This window comes from Pan paniscus, chromosome X, assembly GCF_029289425.2.
Source record: "Pan paniscus chromosome X, NHGRI_mPanPan1-v2.0_pri, whole genome shotgun sequence".
Taxonomy (NCBI): Eukaryota; Metazoa; Chordata; class Mammalia; order Primates; family Hominidae; genus Pan; species Pan paniscus.
This window is the reverse complement of record NC_073272.2, coordinates 9,424,545-9,449,984: the sequence shown is the minus strand read 5'-3', so window position 1 is coordinate 9,449,984 and position 25,440 is coordinate 9,424,545. Positions and strand designations below refer to the sequence as shown.

Genomic DNA, 25,440 nt, shown 5'->3' with positions numbered 1-25,440 from the left:
GCCAGAGAATTCATGGACAGAAGTGTTTACTATGCAAGATTTTAAACTATCAGTAGAGCACAAGATATAAAATGTTTCTACTTTTAATTTGGAGGTTGAAGAATATTTGTTGTTCTGACGGTTGTTTCCAGAAACTGCTGGAATCTGTATGCCCGAATGAATGTGTGATTGTCCTAAGTGATACAGCTCGTGAGAGCATAAATCAGGAGTAAGAGGTACCACATTTAGCATATCTGAGCAGTGGGGCTATAGCATCAAGGGTTGTGAAGGAGCCGGTATCATTGCAAGTTTAATCAAGTGATTTGATAAGCTGCTATACATTTTCCCTTGTCATTTATCTAATCAGAATAAGCTAACAAGAGTGAACAAAATTTGGAAAAAGGATTTTCGATTCCCTGAAACAGCAGTCATTAACCCCACAGTAAATTAGAACACTTTTTAATTTACTGAGCCAGATTGCCCTTCTTTTCATTAAGTTGAATAAGTCAGAAGAGCTGTTACTTAAAGTTGCATATCTTTAATTTTTCTTGATGAAACCTGTATGAATTTTTACATCGTTGATGACAGCTTCTGTTGACAATATGAAATAATTTTGGAAGCTGTCTTTCTTTTCCCTTCTGGGTATTATCCTATTCCAGAATTTGATATTTACACCTAAAGCAACCAGGGAAAAAAAGCAAGTTCTGGGACAGAATCAGATATTTTGGAGCCTTTTTTTTTGCAAACCTCCCTTTTAGATCATACAGTTACATAACCAGCTATATTTTATGTATACATATGGGTACATATATAAACACACATACACAAACACATGTGTACATGCATATACACATACACATATAAATAAGTATGTGTAATACACATAACACATAATATATCATAATCTTTATATCTTTTAAAAATAATGACAATATGCAAATTATGCAGGTCAGTTTTATTTTAATCCAATCTACTTATACTCTCTCCTCCACCAAAATGCAATTCTCTCAAAAGGAATTTTCAACCCATTTTTATCTTTTATTTATTTACTTTTATTTCCTTTGGAGGAGTTTGTGGCTGTCCAGAGCCTTTGTAAATAATGTAATACCACTCATTTTGTCATCAACTTTAGAAATAAACACAATTGGCCTGGCGCGGTGACTCATGCCTGTAATCCCAGCACTTTGGGAGGCCGAGGCGGGCAGATCACGAGGTCAGGAGATTGAGACCATCCTGGCTAACCCGGTGAAACCTCGTCTCTACTAAAAATACAAAAAATTAGCCGGGCGTGGTAGTGGGCGCCTGTAGTCCCAGCTACTCGGGAGGCTGAGGCAGGAGAATGGCGTGAACCTGGGAGGCGGAGCTTGCAGTGAGCTGAGATCACACCACTGCACTCCAGCCTGGGCGACAGAGTGAGACTCTGTCTCAAAAATAAATAAATAAATAAATAAACACAATTAAGAAGGACATGAAAAAGACACATTGGAAGAAATAAATGCATGGTTTTAAGTGAGTTGAGAACATTTTATTTTGGCCTGTTTCTCCCTCCTCTTGCCACCTTTATGTTGAATAACAAAGGTTTGTTTTATCTGCATTGCATTTTACACATTGAAGCAAAACTCAGTTTACAAACTTCACTAAAGATTCCTGCATACAGGACTTTCAACTGTTACCAGACTTTTTGTTTTTTTGTATATTATCTGAAGGCTATTTTTAATAACAGATAAAGTTAGACAATTTGGGCGTTATTTCCATGTGTGTTGTGTTTATTGAGTGCTATAGCTGATCATGTGAATACATCAGATCATGGCTGCATTGAGACTGTTTGGCCTTGGAATAGACAGCAGAAGGAATATTGTCTGTGTGGTTCTTCAGTCACCATTTCTCATTGTGCGCTTCTGTAGAGCTAGGGGCTGAGGCTGCACACACCTTGAGCACCTCATTGTCCGTCCTCATTGCCCCAAGACTCTTTCATTTTCTTCCTTGGGAGGCTTCTGTCCTCCGCCTTCTCCATCACTCACTCCCCTTTGCGGTGGGCTTGAGAGCACTGAGTGCCTACTGAGGAATGTGTGCTTTGATGCAGCACTCCCATGCCTTATGGCTTCAGGACATGCCCCTTGCTTCAAGAGCACAGGAACCACTTTGGAATTAGAAGCATTTCTAGTTGCTGTATTTACTTTTTAAGTTTGCCACAGAAAATGCCAGTTTCCAATTCATATAATAAAAATGGAACCTCCTCTGGTGGTGGATGTTTTGTTCAGCATCCACAGTAAATTTGAGTTTTTAGTTTGATTAAATAATGAACCCCAATCTAATTACACATGGCTTCTTAAGCATGCACTGTAGTCAGTAAGAATTCAAGTCTTACAGACAATAATCTAGTTAAATTCTGTCCAGAGTTGTTCTTATGTTGGTAAGTGATATGTGTACCAAGATTTGTTTTACCCCCAGAACAGATCCCCAATGGGATTAGTCCTCAAAAATAGCCATTTAAAAGCATATCCAAGGCACACATATTATTAGAAGCTGCTTTTCTTTGTGCAGGATGTGTTGTTGACATGTGCTGACGTGAGATGTTTCTTTCCACAGAAGTGGGTGGACGGAGGCCTCACCAACGCCCTTCCCATCCTGCCCGTCGGCCGGACAGTAACCATCTCCCCCTTCTGTGGACGACTGGACATCTCCCCGCAGGACAAAGGGCAGCTAGATCTGTATGTTAATATCGCCAAGCAGGATATCATGGTGAGTAATTATGTTCAGTGATATTTGAAGAGTTCTGATCTACTAAAAATTCCCACAGAATTCAACATGTTTCCCAAGCACTGGAAGTTCATTGATAATTGTAGGTACGAGTTGCATCTTCTCCTTAGTGTGTTGTTTAATACTTTATAACATGTATCAGCCATAGGAACTTGGGTTCCTATGGACTGTCAGCATTAAGTCTTTTTTGCTGCTTTTATTTTTATTTTTTTTATTTTTAGCACCCCTCCTACCTTAGCCTCCCATGTATCTGGGACTATAGGTGTGCACCGTCTCGCGGGGCTAATTTTTTTTATCTTTTGTAGAGACAGGGTTTCACTAGGTTGCCCAGGCTGGTCTCAAACTCCCTGGCTCAAGTGATTCTTCCACCTTGGCCTCCCAAAGCACTAGGATTACAGACATGCACCACGCCCACCCATTTTTGCTGCTTATTATCTGTCACTTCTTTTTCTTCACTTCTTTTTTACATCAATAAACTTGGTAGGATATCAGAGCAATTTTTTTCTTCTTTGAGAGAGGGTGTTGCTCTGTCCCCTAGGCTGGAGTGCAGTGGCAAGATCATGTCTCACTGCAGCCTCGACCGCCCAGGCTCAGGTAATCCTGCCACCTCAGCCTCCCAAGTACCTGGGACTGCAGGCGCGTGCCACCACACCCAACTACTTTTTTAAAAAAATTATTTGCAGAGACAAAGTCTCACTGTGTTGCCAAGGCTGGTCCCGAGCTCCTGGGCTCAAGTGATCCACCTGCCTTGGCCTCTCAAAGTGCTGGGATTACAGGCCTCAGCCACCACGCCTGGCCCAGAGCAATTTTAAATAAAATCATTTATTTGCTTAGAAAGATGGAGGTAATGAAATATATAAAAATAGTGGAGAAAAACTTAGGGACCCAAATGAATAATTGACATAAAAATACTGATTCCCTTAATCTAGTCTAATAGTTTTCCACATGGGATGATATTGTACCTAGACATTTTTGGTTATCATGTCCCAGTGGTGCTACTGGCGTCTGGTGGGTAGAGGCCAGGAATGGTGTTAAACGTCCTGCAGTGCACATGACTGTCCCACAGTTAAGACGTCGTGGCCCCAAATGTCAGCAGTACCAAGGCTGAGAAACCCTCCTTTAGTGTATCAGTGGAGATAACTTCTGAAGTTTAAATTTTTCCTACTGATTTTTTGTTACTGCTAATTGTGTCTGTGATAAGAAAACCTAGATTATAAAAATAGTGTATATTTACCTGTACTGGAATATCCTACCGCTTAAATTTCGGTCTTTTTATTCTAGTTGTCCCTGGCAAACCTGGTGAGACTCAACCAAGCCCTTTTTCCCCCAAGCAAGAGGAAAATGGAATCTTTGTATCAGTGTGGTTTTGATGACACTGTTAAGTTTTTACTTAAAGAAAATTGGTTTGAATAAAAAGCATAAAAGTTTATAATGCAAAACATGTTTTAGATAGTTTTTGATGGAAGTTTCTAATCAAATCCTTTTTAGAAAATCTATCAAGACTCAATTGTATTACTCCTTGTAATATTTGTGTTTATTTTTAATATTTGAATTATTACTTAGCACATGGATATAAGAGGCACTTTATTAGAATTTGACAACGTCATTAAGAAGGATACACTTAGATGATAAGGAATCATTTTTGGTGAATTGTCGTGTCCTTTAAAAAATGGAGGAGGATAGGTTCTTTGGGTAAATTGAGGAACATGGAAAATGGAGGGCTACCACTTAGGTTCCATGGAGAATATGTGGCATGATCTTGACGTGAAGCATGGGGTTTCCGTGACTTAGCTGTGTCCCTGTAGCTCTGGAACTGAAGGAACTAGGTAGGAGAGGAAGGATTTGAGAAATAGGCAACTCATGGTTAAAGACCTTTGATCAGGACTGGAGGAACAAAGGTTTGTGTATTAGTCCATTTTCACACTGCTGAGAAAGACATACCCAAGACTGGGCAGTTTACAAAAGAAAGGTTTAATGGGCTCACAGTTCCACATGACTGAGGAGGCCTCACAATTGTGGTGGAAGGTGAAAGGCATGTCTCACGTGGCAGCAGACAAGAGAAGAAAACTTGTGCAGGGAAACTCCCCTTTATAAAACCATCAGATCTCTTGAGACTCGTTCACTATCATGAGAATAGCATGGGAAAGACCTGCCTCCATGATTCAGTTACCTCCCACTGGGTCCCTCCCACAACGTGTGGCAATTGTGGGAGCTACATACACTTCAAGATGAGATTTGGGTGGGGACACAGCCAAACCATAACAGTTTGCTTTCCACAGGTGTGTGCAGTTGCTCCCAGTGCAGTTAGGGGCAGATATCCAGAAGCCTAGGAGATTTTGAAGAGGCTTATCCCCTCTCATCTTCCTCCCCTAAACCCCACCCCCCAGTTTAGGAGATTATCAAGCTGGTTGTCATTCATTCTCTCTCTCTCTCTCTCTCTCTGGCCATACCTCTCTGAGTATTTAGCTATTGTTCTATATACTGGATACATCTATTATGGGAACTTAAATAGATAAAATACTACTAAACACAAAGAACCAAGTAGCCTAGTAAATAAGAATTAAATCCAGAATAATCATTCACTTCTCATTTTTAAATCACGTTGTACTGATCCCAGGATTTTTACTTTCTGAGTAGTTGTCCATCACTTTGAGGACTTGTGTATGGGCTTCTACTAATTTACTCACACTGTCTTAAATCCTAAATCTGTTTTTATGAGATTTTGCCAAGCAAGAACTCTTGATTACTAAGAGGCAGTTAGAGACAAACCAATTTAATTCCATGTCTTCAATTGTCACGCATTTCTTCTTTTACTCTTTGAAACTATTCTTTGAGTCAATTTTATGGTTCTCAGAAGCCAAAATACACAACTTTTAGCACATAAACACCAACGATGGCCTCTTTTTGAGGAGTTTTGCATAGACCCACTCTAGAGTAATGATGGTCCCTGTGGTATGTACTTTCTCCTACTCTAGCAAACATGTAGTTTAATCTTAACTTGTTGTTTCCATAAGTGACATGAAGTGGATAGATTCTCAATTGTTATGTCCACTTATTCACTAGGTAAATTTTCAGTTTTAATACTTTTCTCCTTACCCCTTCCTTTGATCATTTCATATGAATATTCTATTTGTATGATACACTGTATTTCAATAAATTCCTTGTTGATGTACCCTTAAATTGAAGAAATTTAAGCTGCAAAACCAAATTTCATTGTATAAGACTTTTTTGAAGTATCTTGTATCGACTACATATGTATTTGACCCTGTGGGAGGATGGTACTTTTCTTTTTAACTTTTATTTTAAGTTCAGGGGTACGTGTACAGGTTTGTTATAGGTAAACTTGTGTCACGGGGGTTTGTTGTAAAGATTAATTTATCACCCAGGTGTTGGTACTTTTCTTTAAAAATACTGTAAGATCATTGACATATCAGTCTGCAGCAACTTTCCTACATGAGGGGAATACAGCGGTGTAATGAAACACATACTTGGTGCACACTAGGCGCTCTCCGGGGCTGGTGCACCAAATTCTCCTGTGAGCACGCTACCAAGCATGCTCTGCTTACCTTTGCTGGAGTGTGTGCTCATGCAGCCATACTAATTGAAAACAGGCATTCACAACAGGATCTGCCTCACTTGTGGGATCAAAATTTTGAGGCATTGTAGAACTGGCATATAGAAAATCTGAAAGGACTTTCTGACCCAGATACTGATATGTTTGCAGGGTAATTACTGTGATTGGCAGCTTGATAAATTCCCAATTCCCTGTGGGGGCAATTTCCTTATATATTTGAATCTGTCATTAAAAATGTCATTAGTCTTCCTTTTCTTCTTTTCAATAAGACACTTTACTTTGTAACTATGGTAACCCAGTGCTTCCATTGACAATTAGAGAAAATAGGTTTGGTTTTGAAGTTCAATAGTGCTCTAAAGGAACAAGCCATATATTAAAAAGTAAGCAAGAAAAAAAAACTGTTAATTCTGGGTTCTTAATATCAGGTGCAGGGTGTATATACTAGAAGCTTGCAAAGATACAGTCTCACCACTCTGGGCATTGAATTTTGATTCTAAACAAGCATGAGCACTCAAAATACACAGATATTAGTGATTATGCTTTTAATTTTTTGGAGGATTAAAAAAGATAAATACAATTACATAAAAACATGTTTATAAATATTAGTCGTAGAAAGTTTTTGGATCCAGTCTATTACTTTTACAATTGAGGAGCCTAACTATGGAAGATCAGTGTTTTGGGATTTTTCTTGCCTAAATTTTGTCTACGTGATAGCAAAATAAAATCAGAAGTTGAAGTAATTATCTAAATAACTCAAAGTAGGAAGGAAGGCAGTTATTGCAGTTCATGTAAAGTGGACAGATTTTTAGACAGCTATCATGATTCTGATTTGCAAATTGACAGTTTCCTTGGGCAGAATTCGCCATTTATTTGCTTAGTTCTGCACTTCAATTTTTTTCTAACTGCACAACTCAAAGCTCTGCTTACTTAATGCTAACACACATGTTTATTTTTCCTCATACATATCCCCTAACTCAGTATAATTTCCCCATTTTGACTGACTTAGAGGGGAAAAATATGATTTAACTTTATTCATACTTTAGAATGCATGTCTGAGTACACAGTCATGTACAAGTCATAATATCACATCCAACTTAATCTTGAAATAAGATAATTTGTGAAAAACATGAATATGAACAAACATACTTGCACATATATATGTATGTACATATACACATACCTAAAACATGTCACAGCAGCTGCATTTTAACTGTGCCGAGATGAAGCAGCATTTATGTAATGCCCGATTTCACTGAGTTTATAAGTGCTCTTTAACCTTTATATAGTCAGATTCACTTTTGTGGATAGACCTAGTAAAGTGCATATGCGTACTCTACTCTTGGAAAGCCCCACAGTTCCAGCCAGTCCAAGAATATCAGCCCTCCCTTGATGGGCTCAATGGCTTTGCAACATGACCTTCCAGCTATGGCCAAGCTCATGGCCCTGCAGGTGGGTCCCTGATTCATAAACTGTCCCTTGCAAGATTGGACTTGGGCCATGCAAAAGTCTACTGGGCACTTTTGTGGATCCCTCCCTTCACGGAGCTCACCTGAGCAACTAAGAAAACAATCATGTGAGATAATTCAGGCCACACAAGCAATGTGAAAGGGCCAGGAAGCTTGAGGAAGATTTACGGTGGCTGCTTCTCCTTTTGTCCGACAGCGAGATGTGCTGGTGTCTGTTGCTAGCCAAGACAGGGACTTCACTATTACCCCCTCACCCACCACTCACCTGGACACCCACCACTCACAAGAGGACCCCCTGGAGGAAAGGCTCAGGATGACACATGTTCAAATCCTGAAGTTACTCCAGGAAGAAGGTAAAATGGTCGAAGGGGTGATCACTGGGCTTATTGACACTGTGGACACATCAACCCCAAAACTTGGTTCCTGGCAAGGTCATGGAACTAGGCAATTTAGCTCTACTGATCAACCTCAGTCAGAACTATCTCTTGACAATTTCAAATCCAAGGGGGTTACTAGCGCCAATCACTCTCAGTGAGGGAAATGATCTGTTCTATTTTGCCATTTCTGGTTCCTCCTCCTACTGGCTGAACAGAATCATGGTAATGGATGATCTTATTGTACTTGTCAAGGGGAGATGGATTTGCTGCCATATGATGGGGATAGGGAGGAATGTGCATGAAATTGGGGTAACCCCTCCGGTTATCCAGTCTACAACCAGCACTAGTGGAATAGTTAGTGGGAAACCATTGCAACCTTATATGGCAGAAGCAAGGGTACACATCCCTGAGGACCTAAGGTTTGAGTCATGTCACTGGAAAATGGACTCTGATCACCTGACCTGTGCCTGAAAAGGAAGCCACCTGGAATAGAGAATGATTGAGGAAAGTCAATGTCACCTCGGAAACAGTGGCAGCCACAGTGACCTAGGATGGCCAACCTGATGCCAAGTAGCTGAGTTTTAGAAGCCTGTTCTCCTACCAGCTGCCAATAGTAGGAACTGTTCATATCATATCCTTCCAGTACCTGCTCTGTGTGACTTAACACAGCCAGGGTCTATTACTTGCTGCTAAAGGACCCCACTTAGAGTCAATGTACACTTGACCCTTGGAGAAAATGGGTTTGAACTATGAGGGTCCATGTGGATTTTTTCAGTAAAAATTACACCAAGTGTGCCTGCCTCCCCTTCCACTTCCTCTACGTCTTCTGCCTCTGCCACCCCTGAGACAGCAAGACCAACCCCTCCTCTTCCTCCACCTCCTCAGCCCAGTCAATGTGAAGACGAGGACAAAAACCCTTATGATCCACTTTCACTAAGTAAACAGTGAGTATATTTTATCTTCCTTATGATTTTCTTAATATTTTCTTTTCTCTAGCTTACTTGATTGTGAGAATACAGTGTATAATTCATGTAACATACAAGGTATGTCTTAATTGACTGTTTATGTTATTGGTAAAGCTTCCAGTCAGTAGTAAGCTCTTAGTAGTTACATTTTGGGAGAGTCAAAAGTTACATGTGAATTTTTGACCACAGGAGTGGTGGACAGGGAAGTCAGCACCCCTAACCCCCATATTGTTCAAAGATGAACTGTATATAAATACCTGCCCAACAACTGGTGAAAAAGCAGATGAGAACTTAACAATTATTTCTTTATTAATTTCTTATGTTAAAAAATTCCTGTGTAGGGCAGCACAGTTGTGCTTGTTTTAGGGTACCTAGGTCTTTCCTCCTAAAGTAAGCATTAAAAGTTAGGAAACATAAAGGGGCTTTGATTAGGTTGTCATTTACAAATATGCAGCTTTGACATGTGTCTTTAAAACAGGAGAGGTTGTCATCTGTCTCCCAACTAGGAACCTGGTGCTTAACTAGAACTTACGTGTGGGGTAAAAGAGTAGGAGTGTCCGCCTTCAAATACAACATCCTTAACACTCAGAAACTGAGAGGAGCTGAAGGAGATCAAATGGCTTATCACATTATCATTCCTTACATTTCACCATGAAGTTGTTTTTAGCTGACAGTCTTTGCAAAATCCTCCTCACACACTAAGAACTGAATACATTTTGGTTGCATATTATAGCCACCTATGTATTCTAATGTTTGGTACAACATTTTCTTCAATGACTTCCAATCTTTCTTGAATATGACCTGTTTTATAAGGTAATCCAATACATATATGCACATATTTTACACATATATTGCCATATGCATATAGTATACATATGCAAATATAAATTTGAGTAAAACTATTTACTCATATAAATAAAAATAATTTTTATGAAACACTTTTATTATGTGTAATGTTTTTTGAGGTTTTTATTCCATTTTGATTTGTAAAAATTGTCATGCTACACTTAAATAATTTCACAATCACTAATGGATCACAATCTGCAGTTTGAAAACATTCTAATGCAAACTTAGAACAATGCAGACACTGAAATTCTCAACTTGTGTTTAAAAGACTTTACAAAAAATATGGCATCCAAAAATAATTACTACTTTATTTAAAATAATTTCCTATTCTTTCTCCTCTTAAGTCTTAGATATGTTTTATTTAACTTTATGGCTACAGAATATCTCAGAAATTATTTCTGCTCAAAAGCATGATTATTTTCTATGAGTGCTATGGATAAAAATTCCTTAGTTTATGTATTTCATCTATATAAAGCTACTTAAATGGTGATAGTCATTCCATGATGAAATTCTTTAATCAATTAATTATATAAACCAAAAAGTATTCTTATTTTTTAGCCACATTGTGGACATTAAGATAAAGAAAATATACCTGTAAGTATGCAAATACTTTATATCTAACATAGGTCATTGTCACCTTGCAACAATAAACATAAAATCAGTTGGCTAGATTGTCCTTGAACAATTTAGTACACCAGGCCACTAGCATGAAAAAGTGCAATTGATTTCATTTTCATTTGTTGTTATTTTATATAACAACAATATATAATATATTTTTAATTGTGTTTTACAATACCTTCACTATCTCTGTCAGTGAAATATAATTAACTTACTGTTAAAAAAAGAATGCATATGGAGTTAGAATATGCAATCAACATTGTAAAATACTTTGCTTAAAGATCTTTCTACAATTCATGTTCTATATTGATCTATCACATTTACTTAGTGGCTACAATTTACTGGTTAGCCTGCATGTCATCTTAAATGGTGTAATTAAATTATTGACTGTAACTGGGAAGATTGAGAGGGTACCAATGTAGTTTTAATGTACATTTCAAAATATCAGTGATTTGCAAAGTATTTCTATGGATTAGAAGGGTCAGAAAGAAGGTATTTAATCATTGCTTTCTGGTCTATTCCATAAATATTTATTGAGAATTTACTATGTGCCAGAATTTGTGCTACATACTTGATATGTAGATGAAAACAAATAAAGCAGGTTCCTGACTTAAGGGAATATTTGTTTTACTGGGTGAGAAAGCAGTAACAAGTAAATGAGTCAATAAACAGGGTTAAAAATGGGGATTTTATTAAATTACAAAAATAAATAGAATAAAATAATCTGTGGTGCTATAGACTAAGGGGGAAGATGGCCCCACAAAAAGCGTAGCAGGATCAGTGCCATCCTCACTCCCAATAGTATCCTTGCATTAATTCAAAAAATGACTTTATTTCCTCAAGAGGTTTATTGCCGTTTGCTGGGAAGTTATTGTATTTTTGCTATTGTAATGCACATCTTCAATGACTTTGATATGAATGATGCCTGCTCAATCATAATCAGCTGCCTTTTTTCTTATTTTTTTTTTAAGTTTTAGAAATAGGGTCTTGCTCTATCACTGAGGCTGGAGTGCAGTGACACTATGCAGTGAATGCATAACTCACTGTAACCTTGAACTCCTGAGCTCAAGCGATTCTCCTGCCTCAGCCTTCTGAGTAGCTGGGATTATAGGTGCATGCCACTACAGCCAGCTAATTAACATAGAGATGGGGTGTTGCTGTTTCCCAGGTTAGCCTTGAACTCCTGGAGGGATTCAAGGGGTCGTCCCACCTTGGCCTCCCGAAGTACTGGGATTACAGGATTGTGCCATGATGGCCCAGCTGCTGTTTTGAAGATGTTGTTAGAGATATTAGCTCACAGTAGTTTTGTTATGTCTGATGGTGCTAGTGCTATTGGGACTGATCTTTAGCTTTTCCTTTTGGATTAGTTTAATATGCTTTTGGCACAAATAATGTAAAATCATAGATAATAAAAATAATAATAAATTTTAAAAGTCTTTTTTGATGTTGTTGTGAAGGTTGTGTGTAATGCTCCAGGTGCTGTATCAGAGAAATTGGCATCATCCCCATACAGTTCTTTTGTAGACACAACACTGCCCTTTTCTGGCTTTATTCAGTCAAAGCAGACCATCCTTTTGAAAATGCTCTTCTTTCACTGGGCATGATAGATTAATAAAATAGCTATACTCAAGAATAAAAAGAAGTTTCAATAAAATACCATTTAAAAACTCACAATCAAATGGCAAGCCTCATTCTGGGTCATGAAGCATGAGAGCATTCCCATTAAATCAGGGATAAGGCTCGTGTGCCTGACATCTCTGCTAGTCCACACCCCGTTCTGCAAGACTTGGAAAATGCAGCAACAAAGAAAAAGAAAAACCAATAAAATGAAAAAAAAGATACTGGAATCATTACTGTTGGTCCAAACTGCATCATTTTGTAAGCTCCCCGCTATTTTGCAAACCTTGCAAGAATGTGAGTCCAAACTGCACCTTTATGTAAGCTACCCGCTATTGTGCTGACCTTGGTCAAAGTGAAACATTTCACGGGGGTTCGGGCCGTGAGAAACATCCTGCCTAACCACCTGATCACAAGGCAGACAAAGCCCCAACTAAAGAAACGTCCCTATCATATCTTGCTGGGCAAAGATCCAAGGAACACCATGATGACATCCCGCCAGAACAAGGACCAGAACCACCTTATCGTGGGAACATCTTATCAACATCCCACCAGGCAGCAAGCCATACTGCCCAAACCCTTCCTGCCTATACCTATAAGTACCCCCAGCCTGTAAGCAGCGGTGGGCTCTGGCATTAAGCTGGTCCCCAACTTCTTTAGGTTTTATGCTGGACACAAAGCCTGCATTTGCTGTTGAGCCACCCTCTTTCTGTGTGTGTGTGTCTTTTTTTAACCCTCACCTTCCCTTCAAAACCTAACAATTATATTTGTAAATTGTCTCTAGTATCATGCACATGACCTAACCCACCACTGGTCCTCAATAATTGTGGAATAGATAAGTAACTGAATGCCTAAATATTTCAGTATAATCAACTGAAAAAGTAATATGAGAAGTTAAAGAATTCACTCAAATGTCTATAAGAATATATTGAAATTAATAATACTTTATATCACCAGAAATTTTAAAAGTAGAAAAAAGAAATCACAATAGCAAAAAAAATGGCAACACACAGAAAATGTGCAAGATACATTCAAAAACTCTGCACATAAATCTGCTTATGTGATACTAGACATATTATGTTGCTGAATGGGAAAATTACGTTGTATATTGGTGTTGAGTACCCATATATTAAACCACAAATTTTACAAATGCCAATCGCACTCAGAACCTTGGTTTTCAAAATGTGACAAGTAGATGTTAAAGTTCATCTGCCAGACCAGGCGCGCTGGCTCATGCCTGTAATCCCAGAACTTTGGGAGGCCAAGGTGGGAGGATTGCCTGAGCCCAGGAGTTCAAGACCAACCTGGGCAACATGGCAGAACCCCGGCTCTTCTAAAAATACAAAAAGTTAGCTGGGTGTGGTGGTATGGGCCTGTAGTCCCAGCTACCTGGGAGGCTGTGGTGGGAGGATCACTTGAGCCTGGGAGGTAGAGGCTGCAGCAAGCCCTGATCATGCCACTGCACTCCAGCCTGGGAAACAGAGTGAGACCCTATCTCAAAAAAAAAAAAAAAAAAAAAAATTTCAATTGGCAGAATAAATGCTCAGTAATAGCCAAAAAAGATTAATTATTTTTTAAATCTATTTAAAAATTTTTTTTGAACTTTTATTTTAGATTCTGGGGTTACATGTACAGGTTTTTACCTGGGTATATTGTGTGATACTGAGGTTTGTGGTACAAGTGATCCCAGAACCTAGGTGCTGAGCATAGTACCCAACAGTTTTTCAACCCTTTCCCCTCTCCTCCCTCCCCCTTCTAGTAATCCCCAGTGTCTACTGTCCCCATCTTTATGTCAATGAGTACCCAGTATTTAGCTCCCACTTGTAAGTGAGAAAATGCAGTATTTGGTTTTCTATTCCTGTGTTAATTCACTTAGGATAATGGCCTCCAGCTGCATCCATATTGCTGCAATGAACATAATTTCCTTCTTTTTAATGGCTATATAGTATTCCATGCTGTATATGTAATTTCTTAATATTCACTTTCTTAAATTCTTCAGCAAATTTTCTCTCACTGTCTTTTGCCTATTTTTCTAAAGAGGTATTAGAGGTTTTTTGTTTTTTGTTTTTTCTTTTTTCTTTTGAGTCAGGGTTTCACTCTGTCACCCAGCCTGGAGTTCAGTGGCTCAATTACAGCTCACTGCAGCCTCTACCTCCCAGGCTCAAGTGATCCTCCCACCTCAGCCTCAGAAGTAGCTGGGACCAAAGGTGTGTGCCACCACACCCTGCTAATTTTTATTTTTATTTTTTATTTTTGTAGAGATGGGGTTTCCACATGTTGCCCAGGCTGATCTTGAATTCCTGGGCTCAAGTGATCCACCTGCTTCAGCTTCCCAAAGTGCTGGGATTACAGGCATGAGCCACTGCTCCTGGCTGGAGATATTTTTATTTTAGGAAAACAGAGTAAAGAGAAATTTCTTTTTCTTTTTATTTTCATTTTTACTTTCATTTATTTTAGCCATTTGAAAATATTCCAGGAAGAGCAATACAATGCTGAATTTTTCCAATGTGTTAATTCTTAATATATATGTAGGGTACTAAGTAACATTTTAGACATTGAAAACATAGCTGGCCAGGCCTGGTGACTCAGGCTTATAATCCTAGTGACTCAGCCAAAGCAGGAGGATTGCTTGGGGCCAGGAGTTTGAGACCAGTCTGAGCAACATAGTGAGATCCTATTTTTACAAAAAATATGTTTTTTTTTAAATTAGCTGAGTGTGGTGATGTGCACCTGTAGTCCCAGCTACTCAGGAGTCTAAGGTGGGTGGACTGCTTGAGCCAAGGAGTTCTAGGCTGCAGTGAGCTATGATTGCACCCCTGCACTCCAGCCTTTATGATAGAATGAGATCCTGTCTCAAACAAACAGAAGAAAACCCCATAAAAACATAGCTAACTTATTATTTTCCCAATTGTTAAATTGGTAATTTATAAAACTTAAAAACAGTTACTAAGATTGTTTATATCCAAATTTTTCTATCTATTGTAGACGTGTCATTTTCTCAGCTATTTTTTCTCAAAAAATCTATAGATAAGAGATTATTTATGAGGGATTATTGTCAAAACTTTTTGTTGCATGTGAAGGAAGCCCAACACAAATTACCACAAGCCACAGAGAGATCAAAGAAAGAGAAAGGAATTTACAAGTACATATAGCTGTACAGTCTAGGGCTATCTCCTGGCCACCTGGGCATAGCAGCTGAAATGAAGGCATTCAAATGCCATCTGTTTTCACAAGACAGATCTACAGATGGTGGGTGAGATGGCTGTTCTCAGAGAAAAACTCACATTCTATCATATTAACAGCCACAGAGTATAAGCTTTCTTTTGTTTTTGTTTTTTTTTAATAGGCCCGAAAGAAAGTGTAAGAGAGAATTCTGATTGGGCATGATTAAGTCATGTATCATCCCTGACCTGCTGTGGGCATAGGGGCTGGATATCCTGACAGTTCGGTTTTAAATCATGTGTTCAGTTTGTTGGCCTGTGGCTCAAGCAACATGGAAAGAGGTAAATATTTAAACCTTTTTATGACTTGGTTTTTTTGAAAGCACAACATAAATGTTACCCAGTAATGCTATAAGGGGAATCTCTTCCTCCATAGAAGACACAGTTGTACCGTTTCATTGTATGAGTAGTCTGTGTTGAATTCAGCAGAGGCAACCAGTGAGATGATGAAGAAAAATCTATTGGATGTGACACCGCAGAGATGACTGAAGAGAACGGATTGTATGGAGAGACACACTTGGAAGACAAGTAGCAATGAGTTAAAGAGGGAAAAGATAAAAATAGATAGACACGATTTTAGGTTTAATCTTCAAATGACAGCCTGTAAAAAAAAAAAATTAACAAGACTTTGGGTGATGATCCACTGGCTCTTTGCATTTCAAATTCTGGTCTGTGAACCAATCCTGGGGCATCCCTTGGGAGCTTATCAGACATGAAGACCCTCAGGCTCCATCTCCCAGCTACTAAACAAAAACCACGTTTTTAACTACAATCCCATGTGATTTGTATGCGCAATAAGTTTTGAGAAGCAAAGCTAAGATGGTGGTTTCTATGGTGATGGGAATACAAATTTATTTTTAAGTGTGTAATTAGTGACAGATTATACAGACAACATTGCTGTATTTTACATAAACCAACTTTTCCCAAGATGTGTGATATTAAAAACATGGAGAGAGGGCTGTAAAATTGAAAGTTAGGTGTGTGAATAGAAATTAGTTTGGGTTGTGGACAGTAGGATGATGGGAAAAAAAGAAGATTGGGGCATATTTGTCAGCAAATAAAGAAGGGCCAGAGAATGGAAGACAGGAAGAGAATACCCAGGCAGTCCATTTGTTGAGCGAGTTTCTGGTGAAAGTTGGCATAGGGCAGATCAAAAACACTGATGGAGGACTGAGACAGAACTCTTCGAGAGAAGCATAATCTTAGGAAGAGAGAGAAGCTGGCTATGACAAAGGGATTTGGGAACAGAGAAGAGAAACATGAGCAGGTCTGTTGTCTTTCAGAATAAAAGGCAAATCATCTAAGTTTGGAACAGCTATGAAAAAGTGAGGGTCTACCAGAGAAAATGCAACAGACTAGCTGAGATTATGTATTTTGACAATTAGTGAAAACAGTACCATGTTTTTATAGCATCCTACCACACTTAAATAGTCTGCAACTGCAAGCAGAGAACAAGGACGATGGTAGTGGGAGCCAGACAGGTGGGAGCCTGGAAGGTTGTGGAGTGAAGAAGCCTAGGATGGCAACAATGCCTGCTGGTGTCATGGCTGCCTGGGTTAGGTTGTGGTTAGGTAGGTTGATGAAAATGGAAGAAATGAGGGGTGGGAGTTTGGGAGAGAAACCAGAAAATATCCCAATCAAAAGTTTTATTTCTGATATGAAATTTTATGAAACATTCTGTACATAGAACGGTAGTGTTGGTGAGCAAGTTTCTGAACTCATTAGAGAACATTGCTTTACCATTGCCATTAATAGAAAATGAATATACAAATTCCACTACCATTCCGGGAAAAATACTATTAATAACTAATAGAGCATTTGGTAGTAACCTTTTTAAAAGATAAGTAATGATAGTATTTGTCTTTCTACCTCAGATGATAGAATCACTTTAGGGGTTTGTTAATAATTTGAGGATTAAAGCTTTATAAAATAATTTATAGGTTATATTTTTATTATACCCACATTTTGCAAAAATCTTAGTTTTCAAATTCTATTAAATTAATTTTAACACTTAAAAAGAGCCAGTAACCAGTGCTTGCTAGTAAATTCATCTTTCACTTTCCCCACTGGGATAACGGTTTTGTTCTTCCTCTCTTCTCCTTATCTATCATGGTACCTCCATTCTTTTCAGAGTCAGCATATTGCCTCATTTTCCACACAATGGAGGAAATGAAACACATCTAATGGGGAGTCCATCACCTTCTCACGGTCAATATATCCAACTTCCCCTTTTTCCCTTTTACAAAATGGAGAAAATGTCTCTCCCTCTCTCAAAGCCCAAAATGTGTGTTGACTTTGTAGCCCAACACATCTTACCTTTACGGGGAGCTCTTTCCACCATGTATAGACCCTCTCCGGCATCATCAACCTCTCCCTTTCTCCTTCATACTCTCCGCCACTAACAGGCTTCAATATCCCCCATGTGAAAAATAAAAGCCTCCCAGGGCCCCACTTTCCTCTTAAGGCACCACCGTATCTCTCTACTCACCTTCAGAGCCAAACTTCTCAGTAGTCGTACCACTGCCACCTCCGTTTACTCATTTCCTAGGAACATTTCTTCCATCGTGGTGTAGGGTATGCCCCCAACATGCCATCAAGATTGCTCTTGTTGTGATACCAGAGAGGTGTGAGTTGACAAATGCAGGGGACATTTTTCATTCTTGACCTTACTTCATGTCCTGGCAGTATTTGGCATGCTGTCTCCAAACACTTGCACCCTCCTGCCATTTTCCTCCTAAGTCCTTGGGCACTCTTTTAGGTGTCTAATGTCACCTTCTTTGCTTCTGCACAACCTCTCAAGGTCAGAGCTCTTCAGATGATCTTGTGAACCCTCTGCTTTTCCCACTCACTCTTCTAAGCTGAGTAATGCAGGCATCAAGTGCAATCCATCAGTCGATGACTCCCAACTTCTAGCTCTGGTCCAGACTTACCATCATATGGCCCCAGACTGGTTTATCCAACTGCTCACAAAATATCTCAAGTTGGGTGTCTCAGAAACATCTTCAAACCTGACATATCTGTAACCAAACACTGATCTCATCCTCACCATCTCTTAAACCCTCAAAATGTTGTTTTTTTCTCAAGTGGCCCCATACCACATCTAGATGTATGATAAAGTATATATAACATATTTGCCAATTTTACATTTTGTCATTTGATTTTTAATTCTTTCAACTTATTCCTTTAATTGCTGAATTATATTGCAAGTTTTCCTTTCAGTGTCAAAATCTCTCTTAAGAATGAATTCTACTAATAGCTATAAATACTTCCATGGAGTGATCTTCTTTGCTTCCTATCACTCGATTTAAATATGTTAAAACCACAATATTTTCAACTAGTGATTATATCCTTCAGATTCATATAATGTATTTACCGTATTCCGGAGGTCATTGCATCTTTAGTTTCATCCTTCCTTTACCAGTATTTCCAGAGTTTAATTTGTACAAGCTATAAACAATGTGAAATACTGAGGCATCTGCCCTTTTTAGTGTTGAGAAATTACTTAATATCCCAAAAGTTTATGCGCATTAAGATCACCACCATTTTTACTTTTTGATCTGGTTTATTTTTATTTATGTAGCATTCTTTTAAATATCCATATTTATTTATGTAGCCAATAAAGCAAAAGCGAATCAATTTAACAAATTAGATTCCCATAGACATTTAAACATTGAGTACACACCTAATCAAATAATTTTAATCATTTCATTAAAATCACAGTCTGATAGATCTGATTTTCTTCATGCTTTAAGCGCCATACGAAGCAGACAAAACAAGCACAGGTAATGTTACAATTGTTATAATTAGATTGGTTCACTCAGGCTAAGGAGGTCAAAAGTGCTAATACCTGTAACTTCATGATGTCTCTTCATTATCTATATTCTTATTCTCTCTCATTCATTTTTAGAGCTCTCTTTCTTGTACATTTTTATCAGTTTTACTAATTGTACATGTGTGGAGTGTTTCAGTAAACTCACGCAGCCTGGAGACAAAGAAGAAGCATTTTAGATTGCCCAAGGTTGAAAGATCTGGTTTACCAACAAATTTATGGTGTGGGTCATCCGAATTTTTTGCACCTTCCAAGGTGATTTTACCCAAGTTGATTACACAACAGGTGAAGTCTTACTTTTAGAGTTAACTTTGCCCTTTACATAAGGAATTGTCCATATCACTGTCTCCAACAGTTTGTCAATATCTTTTTTTTTTTTGGTAGCCCTACCTTTGATCCCAAAACATCTATTGGTCTGGACATCTCATCCTAGTACAAGTCAATCTAAACTTACCTGTTTCATGCCTACCTTCATTTTCAGACTGGAGGGAGTGTTCTCTGCCATTGCTTGTTCTGAAGGAGACCTGGCCAAAGCTAGTTACATCTAACTGTTTAGTTCATATGGCTCTTGGAAATCATTGCTCATCCACCATTTAGTCCTAAGTATTGACTCTATTGCCATTATTCTTATGAGATTAGGAATCCTAGTGTTTGATCTCTTCCACTGTCACATGCCTATGATTATTCCTCACATGTAGTCCTGTACTGTTCATGTTGAAGTATTCCCAGTTCTAGTTCTGTGAGTTTGTCCAAATTTCTTGATGGTGATAAAAAATAAAATTACAAAGTTTCTTTTGATAGCCATCTGTCCTGCTTGAGAAATAGTATCTGAACACCCTCTCAGACTATCACCAGCTGTGACTTTAGAACTATATTTGTCCCTTGGAAATAAAAGCAGGTGTTTTACATACCATAAATATAGTTAGACAGATGGAATGTTTAGAATAAAGAAAAACACTCGAAAACAAGACTCCATTATCTTGTTCTTCCTGAATAATCTACGACTATCAGTAGAAGGTGATTTATGGGAAAACAGGCATGGAGAAGTGAAAGAAACAAACTTTTATTTATGGTGTATAACAAAATGTTGAAAACAAATGAATACATAATGATACAAAGAGGAGTTAATGCAAAGACTTGAATTACTCTACATAGGTATTAAATTTTTATATTATACTTAGTTTTTGTACTTCCTAATGTTTTTTGATTATGGTGACATTTTTAGAATTGACATATCTCCCCACTCTTGATGAATACTCTTATTAAAAGCTCTGTTTGCATTTGGCAGATTTGTCAGATAAGCAGCCTTATTATTATATCATTCATGACACCAGATAATCTGCAGTAACATTCATAGAAATATTATATTCCTGAAATTTTATAGAGAAAAAGTCACTTAGTTTTGCAATTGTTTTCTACATGCAAAGCATTTCCAAACTGTGATTTGAGCTGAAGTATTTTCTTTTCAGGGTTATTTTAGAATGAATAAGCTTTTGAGCCTGACAACATGGGGCAGATTGGTTTTAGATGGGTTTACTTCTTCTAAGCAAGACAGGAGTCAGGTATATGTATGTCTATATATGGCTGTCAAGCCACCCATTGAGATTTGGGTTTTCAATGGGCGGCAGGCAAATACCCAACTATTTTCTACTACATGGATTCTGAGTGTTTTTAGAAACTTCACATCTGGCAGCACATTTAAAAAATTCTGTGTATGTCTTAATGCCAAATGGTGATGCATATTGAAAATCAAAGTGTATATGTGCTTAAAAAACAACAAAAAAAGCACCTTCCAATCAGTCCATCATATTCACATGTTAGGAGTATTAACTGTTCTTGTTTGGTGTGTATTCCTTTGTATGTAGGTACACATACGCAAAAGTGTATCTTTTTTCCTTTCTAGTACAAAAATAGATTTGGTTCATACTTTCTATAAGGTATGTACTCATCTGCAACTTTCTCTTGTGTTTTTTCCTACTACTAGGTAGTACACCACAGGAACCATTGGTTTTAACAGATTGCCCATGTCTGAGTACACTAAAACTCATATGATCATTTCCTACATGTGGTCACTTAGATTCTCTTTGATCTTTGTGCATCTGTCTTTGCACACTACAAATATTTCCACGGGATATCCCTCTACAGGTAGCATCACTGGCTCAAAGGCATACGCAATTAAAATTCTGAGACATTCTACGCAATTGCCCTTCAAATAAGGCTGTACCAAGATATACTCTCTCAACATTTTTTGAGAACATTTTCCTCCACACCTTCAATAACTGTGGATAGTGTTAATATTTTCAAATTTTGAGGATCAGGTTGGCAGAAATACAGAAACAGAAATATACCGTGTTTAATTTAGAAAACATATTAATCTTAAGTTGGGTTGGTTTTTATCATTTTAAGGATCGATTTCATCCATATTCGGAAACTCATGTCTTAAGCTATTTCCATTAGTTGGAGTCCTTCTTCACATGTTTCTTTGATAGTGGCGGCAGAATTATGTCTTATTATTCCTCTTCTTATTTCCTGTCAAGAGAAGAAAAACTCTTCTCCATGGTTAAGGAGTTATGAGCATTGGGAAAATACTCCCTCTACATCTTTCTGCTTCCTTCATTCATGTCTACGCAAGAGAGAAGGCGGGCGTTTTCTCAGTGGTGTTCTCTAGGTAGATGGCAATGCGTGAGATGGCCCTGGACCTGGACTTGGTTCTTTCTTTCTCTTGGAATCTCATTTTGCGTTCAAACAGAGGCTTCAAAATTCTTGCACAGAAGGCTTACCTCCTTTCAGTTTTCTTTTCTATTCATGAAAGATGAAAGGAAGGCTGTAGTTTTTCATGCATCCAGCTTGGTAACTGGGGTTAAAACTTGCTTTGCTGGTGCCATTTCCCCCAAGATGGACTCTAGGGCCTAAATGGAGGAGAAGGGAAGTTGCAAGGGTAGAAGACCTTTTAAGCCCAATTTATTCTCAAACACATAACACATCCTACGGTTTGTAGGTAGAGAGTTGACGCAAATCTTTACATGAGTTCTTACATCTGAGCGTAAGTAACTAAGAGAGGAAGAGAAATATGCTGAAGTAGCACTCCAAGTCTTCAAACTATTTGTGTTGAGAAAAAGAGTTGGTGTGTTTGTGTAAAATTAATTTGACTTCGTAAATTTTACTGTATGGAATTTCTTTGCTTCTCCAAAGGATATCAGACTGGGGGGAAGTGTGCAGCACTGCTTCACAGATCATGTATATAATCTAAAATTATAAGCACAATGTGATATTTGAATTATCGTTTCCAATTTGAACTGTAGTTCTAAGATGAAGAGGATAAGGAATAAGTTTTATATGACAAGGAACAGAAAAGTTGTCAAAGTTTCCAAAGCTTTTGTAAAATCTGAAGACAAACATTGGATAAGAATGCTAAACTTCCATGTACACAGATGTTTCTCACAGAATGGGCTAATCTTACAGTAAATTTGCTACACTCTCTGCATAATACTAAAACACACAACTCAGAATAAAGGCAAAGTCCATATGCCAGATGTACACACACAAATAAACTTTATCAATATGGATTTAAATATTAGTCAACATTATAAATAATCAGCCTAATAATTTGATATTTGTTTAGGGTTTTTCTAAAATGAACAACTCATGGAGAAAATTATGAACAAAATTGAAAAGCAATGCTGTATCTGAGAAGATAAGAATCCCAGTTTCACTTCTAATTTAAGCATCATTCTAAGTGAAGGTAGTATCTGAAGAGGCAGAAAGGCAAACAAGAAATTCATATAATATTCCACTAATCATTCATTCATTCATTCATTCACTCACTTGCTATACGTGAATGAAAGGCCAACACAAGAGTGCATTCCAACTGCAATTAATAACCATGTAGAGGACGTTTTGGGTGCAAATTTTTAAGATCTGATGGGAAAACAGAGTGATCAAGGCCACACACAAATTTAGAAAATCTTAGATAATTATACTCTTTTCATTAAAATACAACAAATAAGCTTTCTTCCTTCAGAGCATGTTAATGATACTAAATTAGAAATTAAGAAAATTCTATAATCAATGATCATTGCCTTCTCTTGCTCACTAGATCTATTTACAAATTTTCTTTCCCTACAGCTTTAAGTCAATGGTTAGAAGTTAGTGTCTTTCATGGGTGTATTAGTCTATTTTCACACTGCTATGAAGAAATATCTGAGACTGGGACATTTATAAAGAAAAAGAGATTTAATAGACTTACAGTCCCACATGGCTGGGGAGGCCTCACCATCATGGTGGAAGGCAAATGAGGAGCAAAGGCACATCTTTCATGGTGGCAGGCACGAGAGCATGTGCAGGGGAACTACCCTTTATAAAGCCATCGGATCTCGTGAAACTTATTCACTATCATGAGAACAGCATGGGAAAAACCCACGCCCATGATTCATTTACCTCCCACCAGGTACCTCCCACAACATGTGGGGATTATGGGAGCTACAATTCAAGATGAGATTTGGGTGGGGACACAGCCAAACCTTATCAATGGGGAATGATGCTCTTCTGTGGAACATGTTTTTGTTTGTTTGTTTTTCTGTTTTCCCCTGAGCCAAATGTTCCTTGTCTTTCTGATTTTATGACTTGCAGTTGTTAATTATGGTCTGCTGATTCCTACTATTGTCCTAGAAGAGTTCTGTGGATGCTTAAAGTGGATGAACAAGCAGAAACTTTATTTAACCTACTCAGTCTGCAATCCTAAACTGTGTTCTAGGCTTAGCACTGCCAATTTAGCACTGAACACATATACTCTCAGTCTCTCTTATTTGGGTCTGAGCTCTTTCCCTTCTCCCAGGCATAGAAAGATAGTTCTAAAACCTGGATTTGCTTTACCTTATCATGTGATACCTATTCCAAGTTTTATTCTAAAAGTCCACTTCTGTTCAGGCTTTTCTTTTATTCTTTACCTACCCCTCTTATGATTCAACACCTGACTTGGTTACTTCTTTTTCCAGTTGACTTGGGTAAGAGTGACACCAACTGTATTGAAATTTTCTTCATTGCTAAAAAATCATGTGTACATTTAAAAAAGATAAACCTTCAGGGTAAGGATGGATTACCCTACATGTCATATGCACTACATCAGGTGTAATTGGGTGAGATGAGGGTACCCTAATAGTGATATATCAGTACTCAAAATGATGAGCTATATTAAACACAGTCCTGGAATACAAAGTGGTAATACAAGTATCGTTGAAGGCAAAAGAGTCTTGAGACAAGGGAATAGGAGAGCTTCTTTGCATGGGAGGCCGGGTAAGCACCATGTGCAATAAGATGCCTTGTAAAGAAGCTGAGAAGATCACTCTGTGCCGAAGAAAGGGGGTGTATGCACAAACATATTTAGAAACAGAAGGTTTGCTAATGTGGAATTCATTTATTTGAAGCATCTTTTAAATGCACAGTAGTGAAAAGTGGAAGATTAGATGAGGGCATGTCCTGGAAACAAACTTGCATTCCTGTGACAAAGGAATTTGTAATGACTCCTTTGGCGATGGAACAACATTGACCATTTCTGAGTGTGGAAGGAGGAAGGTGTTAGAACTGTATTGGAGGAAGGTGTCATAACTGTATTTCAGGAAGATGAATATGAATTCACTGAGTGGGAACAAGGAATGACTTAAGAAATCATATTTAGAGATGATTTTATCATTCTCTGATGAGATTAGAAGGTTCTGAATTGAAGTAATGGTGGAGAAAAGAGAAATCGTTGAATTTCCAGGAATGCTAGCTGGGTCATTCAAAACAATTTCCTTTCTGACTGAAAGTAATTTTTAAAAATCTGAATAAAATATCATTTTAAAGTATCTTTAAAAGATTCAAGAGTTTGCAAAGACTCTGAAGAATTGCCAGACCAGTAGTTTTGGAGAAAAGCCTAAAGCAAGAGGAATTAGGTAAATATTGGGACTTTCAAGCTGCTTTGGCTCAGAGAGGATTGGCTAACACCACAAATATGGGTTTGGATTTGGGTGGAGCTCTTGCCCTGTGAAGGGGACAGATGTCTGGGTGCAAGAGCTCCCCAGTATCGCGGTCTTATGGGAGACACTATAACTTTAAGTATAGGCATCACATGAATGTAAACCAGAATTAAACGTCTCCATTCTACCCCCAGCTCCAACCTCAGCACTGTGGAGTGGGCTGCTTTGACCCTA

General features: G+C 38.1%; 1 protein-coding gene across 4 annotated transcripts in view; it reads left to right on the top strand.

Annotated features, from left to right (window-relative positions):
- PNPLA4 (patatin like phospholipase domain containing 4) overlaps positions 1 to 25,440 on the top strand; it is a 55,044-nt gene that overhangs the window by 23,012 nt on the left and 6,592 nt on the right. For 2 of the 4 annotated variants that reach the window (XM_008960116.6, XM_003808030.5), the window contains exons 6-7: positions 2,569 to 2,721; positions 4,021 to 6,562. In XM_008960116.6, the coding sequence (XP_008958364.1) occupies positions 2,569 to 2,721; positions 4,021 to 4,152 (285 nt within the window). In that variant the 3' untranslated portion in view covers positions 4,153 to 6,562. Of the gene's footprint in view, positions 1 to 2,568; positions 2,722 to 4,020; positions 6,563 to 15,548; positions 16,229 to 25,440 lie in introns of those variants that run through there. The other 2 variants (XM_034951357.3, XM_034951356.3) reach the window with 2 other exon arrangements.